This window comes from Neopelma chrysocephalum, unplaced genomic scaffold, assembly GCF_003984885.1.
Source record: "Neopelma chrysocephalum unplaced genomic scaffold, ASM398488v2 Primary Assembly neopelma1_24, whole genome shotgun sequence".
NCBI lineage: Eukaryota > Metazoa > Chordata > Aves > Passeriformes > Pipridae > Neopelma > Neopelma chrysocephalum.
Window position 1 is genome coordinate 12,091,390 of NW_020897693.1, and position 7,454 is coordinate 12,098,843.

The following is a 7,454-nucleotide window of genomic DNA, read 5'->3' on the forward strand; positions in this document are numbered from 1 at the left end:
GATAAAGAGCAAAAAAAGCCACAGAGCTGAGAGTAGCCTGGAAAAACTACTGATTTTTAACTTGGTGTTTTTATTTTTAAAAAGCCAGGAAATTGATCAGTTGCAGTCACACTAAAAAAAGATATGTTTTGAGTTTGTCAGCAAAATAAAAAAAGAAATTAAAAAAAGCAAAATACAAAAAAAGACCAATATTGCTTTAGTCTACGCAAAACATTTCCGTAATACATAGCAAAATCTTTTCCTCCGTATTGGAGGCCCCACCATTTTAGTCTTCTAAATTGAAGCTGAAACTAAGCATTTGTTTTTGAAAAATAAAAACTAAATGTTTTTAATTTTTAAAATCTCATTCTATCGTATTTTACTTAAAATGCTTCAATTAATTTGATTTCTCAGACACATCAGTGAATGTGAAATACTGCATTTTTTTTAATTCCACACTGTTCTCCTAAAGATGCCTGCAAGTAGCCTTCTTTTATGCCTTGGTTCTTTTATGTTCTTCCTTGTGAGAATACCCAATTTGGAATTGCTTATGCAGGAACCAAATATGTTAAAGATAAAAGTTAGAAACTATGATGATCTTTGAACTTAGTCTGTTTCCTTTCCTAAGCACCGAAACATGTATTGTAGTTAATTGTCTTAAAACTTTTAAGCACACTGACAGGCTTTAAATTAATACAGAAGTAGGATTAAATATATAAAAGCACACTTACTTTTATTGCTTGTTGCCTCTGGAAATAGCATTTTAAACTAATGAGCTGGAGGCTAAAATTCTGTGAACTACTGTACTGAGCTGGAGAGAGAGGAGTTTCATTAGCAGATGGACAATAACAGAGATGATGGATTTGACACACCCAGCCAGAATTTTCAAGAACTCATACAATCACTTGTTCTAAATAGGAAGTATTGCAACACATTCTGCTGGGGAAAGGGATATAAATCACACAGAAGATGAAAAGGTATTATATGAGAAGGTACTGCAGATGAAGGCTCCCTTGTTAGCACTGTGCCTTCACCCCACACCCCTCCCAAGCACACAGATTGCTTCTGTATGAAGCCAACTCTTTGCAGAAATAGCCTAATACTGCAGGCCAGTGTTAGTGTGGGCTCTGCACCCTCCTGCTTACAGAGTTCCAGTGTTCCCACTGTCATCTACACCAAGAAAGAACTTCCCATGCCAACCACACTGCCACACAGGTGAGAGGATAGAGCTTTAATGACAGCCTTTTTTAAACAAAAAGCTAAGACCCTTTAAACACAGATTTATAGTTATTAAGGATCTTGGTTGGGACAGCCTGTAGATCAGGGGAAACAGGAAAATGAAGAAGAGAAAATTAAATGCAGTAATTTGCTAGTATAGCAATACAGTACCGCTTCGTATGCTGAGTTCTTAGGGCACTTGAACACATACATCTGCATGTATGTTCTTGTACATATGTGTTTATCTCACAGAAACCTATAGTAAGACAATCTTTTGAAAATTTTAACCATTTTTTAAGGAAGCATGATCTCCCTTTAGGCTTTGTATATCTAATCCAATACTATAATGTGCTTTTTCCAAGAAGTTCAGAATAAATAATTCCCTGTAGACTGTATAAGAAGTATATTAATCCTTGTGTGTCTATAAAAGGACTGAATATGTTCAAAAATGGAGTTACGTCTAGGTGACAACTTCTTTTTGAAAGTGTACCTCATGCCCAGACTGAAGGCTGGGGCCATGAGAACTATCGTGTCATGGGTTATCTCCTGAAAAGCCTAATTCTCTTTCACTGAAATTGATGAGAGATTTGCAATTGTCCACAGTGAAATGAGGTCAGAGCCACAGCTGATATGTCTAATTAACAGGCTACATCCTCCCCATCTGTCCTGAAAAATGTCTAAGAGCATAGGGTAAAACATCTCTATCCTATGTTGGTGCTGGTCAAATCCTGTATAAAAATAACAGCAAGAGCACTTGTAAGATTTCATCCTTTGAAATATCTAAACATTTGTGCCAGAATAATTCATCAAGTTTCCATGTAGAGAAATTTTGTGGGTAAATTACAGAATAAGAACTCAGATGGCAAGAAATCTGTGGGTGTGCTTGTTGCACGTATTGTGTCAGATCCTAAAACCCCACTCCCCTATGTAGGCGCCTGAACCCTACAATGAAATGCAAAGTTAGTTTTTCTGACTCACCTAGGTGTGTCCTGTTGTCTCCAGGCTAGATGCATAATAAATGCTGGCAATCTCCCTTTCAGGCTTTGTCTTGACAATGCAGAAAATGGCTTATGACTCCTACTCCAAGATCCAAACCCACCACAGCTGCATAACTAAAAAAATAATCCTGTGTAGTAAAATAATTCTTAAAGTTCAAATTTGTTCAAAAAATGCTGACAGCTTAACTTGTCTTCACAGGGCTTGATGCCAGGCAAGTATTTATTATTTGCACCTCCTGTGTTAACTTATGTTGAATTGACTAATAACCATTTTTCTACAGCTAATATAAAACCTATGTAAATTCCACACTATATGCTGCGGCTAATTTTAGAGAAACTGAATATGCTCCCTGATCTGGACCAAACTTTCATTGTTTGGTGATCCAGCAGCACAGACAAACAGTACTGATGATGCTGCAACTGTAGCTTCAGAGACAATGCAACTTGGGATGAAGATAGAGTATCTATAGAAATAGGATGTAGGAACAAGCAAGTCTGGAGAGGAGGAATGGACCACAGATGAGGTTTTTTTGTTTCATTTTGGTTTTTTTCTTGTTAAGTGAGATATTGATAATGTTAAATACCAGAGCAGGAATCTCTGTAGTTTCCATGTGGTTTATCTACTACTCTGAACAGAATAGGAGCACTGCATTTGCACCATTTCATGTTACAGAAACATCATTTATGTTAAGTGTACATAAAACTGAGAAGCACTTAAAACTATTTCACTAGTCAAACCACAATGCTAAGCAATTACCCAGACTTCTGTCTATCAAACACAATAATGTTTCAGACTTCATGGGATTTATTCTGTAGCAGGGTGCCTCCACACGCACACCCAGACTTGCCTGTTAACTGTGTACCACATATCCATACGGGCAAAATCTCTGGGCTTTCCACAGACCTTCCCCGGGGCCATTCTCTAGAACTGAGAGAAACGGAAATGGAAGAGCCCACATCAGTATTATTAAACTCTCCAAAATATGGTGATCATATATATCCAAACTGTCCACTGGGAATGCCCACTGGTCCACGCTGACTCCCTAACTACACCTGTGGACTGGGAGAGGGATGCCTGGCCAGATCATGGTGGGCTGCTCTGAGGCTGATCTGCACACAGAGGGTTGAGCTCCAGGCTCAGACATCTCCTCTGTCTCTGTTTAATTTGCTACTACAGATGCAGTGATAGTGTCTCCTAGTGGCTGTGTTCTTGAAGGAACAGACCCAAATCCAGATTTCACACCTGAAACTCCCACTCTTTAGAGGCATACAAAATACAAACACATCTCTAGGTTTTCAGAGTATTTAAATCAGCATCGCTCAAATAAGTAAAATACGTAACTTAAATATTCAAGGTTTAATATCTGAGTTATAAAGCTGATTTAACATCTAAAACCTGTCTCTAGGTTACAGTAATCTGTGGGGTTTTTATTAAAAAAACCAACAAAAACCAACAAATCAAATCAGTAGCAAGGTACTGCATTCTTTCCCTTTTGAACAGTAACACTGAAGTGAGAGATGAAAGCCATAATAAAACCACGTGAAGCAAGGTGTTCAGGACTTTGCTCAAAGGTCTGAAGGCAGACATGGGCATCAATTGGATTAGAGTCAATCTTATTTAACCTTAAGGTTCTATCAAGACCCTGTAAAAGCCATGGAAATGCTGAAATGCTCTGCTATGATAAATCTCCATAGATCGACCTATCGCATAGTGAGCCCTATGTCAGACACCACAACCTGCAAATATAAACTAATGTTGTGGGATCTTTGAACCACACTAAGCACTCATGAAAGGCAATGCCAGCACAGGTAAGAAGGCCAAATCTCCCAGCAGCACCCTGCCTGCAGTCATGGCCAGCAGAGGACGTTTAAACAGAGAACAAAAAACCAAGAAACCCTTAACAGTATCAATACTTGGTGCTAGCCCTTCCTCCTTGAACTAGCTATTTTCCATTTTCAGCACACACTAAACACCAAAAATCCACCTTAGTGATGAGATCTGTATCAAGGGATTTTGTGAAAGAAAGACTTAACCATCAAGATAGAGACAGTGTATTCAACAGTCAGCCAAAACCCCACTAGCTGAAACTACAGTAAGACAGATTCAGAGGATGCATGGGTCTGATTGTGCCATGTTGTTGAACACTTCCTTTCTCCCTCTCTACCAGTTGAAGTTTCCCATTGTCCACCATCCTCCTGAAACAGAAAGATATGTGCAGCAAAATTCCAAACGTGGATAAGCGGAACCTGACAAGACATTGAAGGAAAAGGAAATAACAACTGGAAAGGCGCAGACAAGGAAATCTTTCCTAGTAAAACCCAGCTTTAAGTGACCACTACTTCTTAACCATGGAATACAGAATTACCTTCCTCTGCGTATGTATGCCTTTTGTTGTCCGTCAAGTGTCCTATCACATCCCTGACATCCTCACTTTGGAGATTTTATGTAAGCTCCCCTGTTAGAGGAGAAATAACTCACTGCAAAAAAATGACTGTGGTTGGAGTAGTTTTATCACCATAAAATAAAGCATTTATATATTTCTGATGTCGACTACCATATGTAGCTGAATATCCCAAGAGCCAACAGACACAATACCTTTGTCCCCACCTCCAGCAGGTCTTTCTCCAATGTACCTGTGTGTGCCTGAGATACACTGCTCTGCTTGCAGCGATGGGCACTCTCTGCTACCGCTCTCACATTGTGCCACTGCCGGTGGAAAGCCTTCTTGAACAAGGTCCAGTCAATGTTCACTTTCCCTGATGATCCTTATGATGCCTCAGTTTGCTGACCTTTACACCAGAGTGAAAGCTAATCTCTATCCTCAGCTTTTTACTTGAGGGGAGAGAAAGATGACAATTCAGTTTTGGAAGAGGTTCTCACTGGTAAAAAGGGATCGACAAGTGAAATGCTTCCCACTTGACTTGTTTTCCATACTTCCTTCAGCTATCACCAACCACTAGTTGAATCATATAAAATAACAGTTTCAGCTTGTCTTAATCTAGGTAAATTTCCTAAAAGGTTTGCAAGCAAGGCCTAAACCTTTTCTTTTCTCATCCTGACAATTTAGCTCTGTTCCGTAAGGAAAGCAAGAGCATGCATCCACTGAAACCTTTTTGGTTTCGGCATTCTGATCTTTTTTAGCCCATCTTTTCATCCAACTTCTTTTAAAAGTACCTCTCTCTACACACATTTAAAAAGTTCTTTCATCCAAAGCTGACACATTTCTCTAACACAGCCATCTCTTCTCATGTCTCCTTTTATTAAACCCCTGCACAACAAATCCCACATTCTTCCACTGATCCAAAACAAGCACAGACCTGTACAGCCACGTTATGTGGGATTACAAAGAGCAGGTGACTGCAGCACCCAGAGGAGAATGATAGTTGGAGTAATCCAAGGATACAGAACGGACAGAGCTGCAACCCTATGGATGTAGGCTCGTTCTTCCATCTCTGAGCATCTTCCTCGTGGCTCTGATCCTTTGTTGACAGTATCTAATTCATTGTCAGAGGAAATGCTGTATAGGGCAGGTTAAGTTACTGGGCTGCTACCAAAACAAAAACATATAAATTTAGCGCAGAAATTCCATGCAAAGGCAAGGCAATAGCAAATGGTAAATTTATTACTTCTGTCACAGCCCTGTGAAAAGCCAGAAGAGCCTTACAGATTTGCACTTTGTCAGTCCTTTTTCTAAAGCAACCAAAACTAATACTTTCTAACCTTCCACTCCTCCCAAGCCAACTGCTTGGGGGCCACTGCACAGAGTCAGTTCCTTCTTCTGACCAGGTAACGGGACACTTGTGTGCACACTCTCCCAGACACGTGTTGGGTTATTTAAATCAACTCAGCAAGTCTTTCAACCTGAGACACAAAGGCAATATAAACTGAGCTCCCTTTTGCACTCTGTCCTCAAAGAGTCCTATCCAGAGCAGATCATGCTGATACAACATGACAACATCCAGGGATAAAGAGGAGGCTCACACTAAACGCAGTCTAATACTAGCTAGTGTTATAAGAGGGCAAGCAGAGATCAAAGAAACCTTTTCTTTTCTTTCCTACTACCAGTTACTCTATAAACTGAAGAAGCCCTCAACCCTATCAGAGAGCAACGAAGTGGCTGATTCTTGCAATCCTGGCATGGGTAGGAGAACAGTTTCCTTCTGAGGGACACTACCAGAGCTGAACTGTGTTAGCTTTTTTTTAAAGCTTCTTGTAGAACCCTTTGCCCTTCCCAGCATTTCTCTTGCTAGCACTGTAACGCATTTGGCACAGAACTACAAAATTGCACAACTCCTCAAGTGGAGAAGTTGGATTCGTTTATTGCCTTTTTAAGGGATGGCTGTGCGGACAGGTCCTTGATTCTTTTTGAAATTATTATTATTATTACTACTATTATTACTATTCTATTTAGGAAACAGCTTCCCCCTCCCTTTTGAGTTAACCATTCACTTGGACTCTTCTTTCAGGCAGGTGGTTTAAGCTTGATCTGCCCTCCAGGGGTTAAATAAAGAAGTGATGGGAGGAAAACCAAGACCTTTTCAGTGGCTCATATTTGAAATTCTTCTTCCCCTCTCCCTCTTCTATATGTGGCTAGTCTGCTTCTCGTTTCCTCTCGCTCCCTAATTATTCTGTTAGGGAATGGCGAGGGGCAAGGATTAACAATGCAGCAGATGACAGGAAACTGTTACCAAAAGAACAATGCCGGGCATCTCCCCCATCCTCCCGTTCCTCCCACCCAAGAGACGGTCCCCCTCACCCTTCTGTCGATGCCATGGTTCCGAAAACCCCCCTGTCTTCTCAAGAGTCCAAGGGATTAATTTGGACAGCAGGGCGCGACGGAGGTTGGCTCTTTGGTATAACCCTCGCTCACGTCTGGGAAGGAGCACGCAATTCCTTGTAATCCTGGGGGCTCCGCAGGGCTAGGATCCGGCAGCTCCGCTCCTCGGCTGTCCCCACCCCGCCGTCCCAGAGCAGGCTGTCGGTGCCCCGCGGCCGCCCAGCAGTGGCCGGCGGGGCGAGGAGGCGCTGGCACCTGGGCTGCGATCCCCGGCGCCCTCCCTTCGCCGCGGGGAGCGTGTGCGTGTGTGCGCGGCTGCGAGCGGGAGGTGGGGGGCGACTTCACATCGGCGCGGCGCTGGCTGCGGCTGGATTGGAAGGTTTTAGCCCTCGAGCCGTGGATTTGCAGTCAATCCCTCTCTATTTTAGGCACGGGCTGACATCACGAGCCGTTGTTACTCCTATAAATCCCCCCCAACAGC

General features: G+C 41.8%; 1 protein-coding gene across 2 annotated transcripts in view; it reads right to left on the minus strand.

Annotated features, from left to right (window-relative positions):
- The window catches only part of SLC1A2 (solute carrier family 1 member 2), a 90,883-nt gene extending 83,621 nt beyond the window's left edge, over window positions 1-7,262 (minus strand). Inside the window, exon 1 of one of the 2 annotated variants that reach the window (XM_027703927.1) lies at window positions 6,953-7,262. In XM_027703927.1, coding sequence (XP_027559728.1) covers window positions 6,953-6,969 — 17 coding nt within the window. In that variant the 5' untranslated portion in view covers window positions 6,970-7,262. Of the gene's footprint in view, window positions 1-4,791; window positions 5,028-6,952 lie in introns of those variants that run through there. The other variant, XM_027703943.1, reaches the window with a different exon arrangement.
- Between the last annotated feature and the right edge of the window lie 192 nt (window positions 7,263-7,454).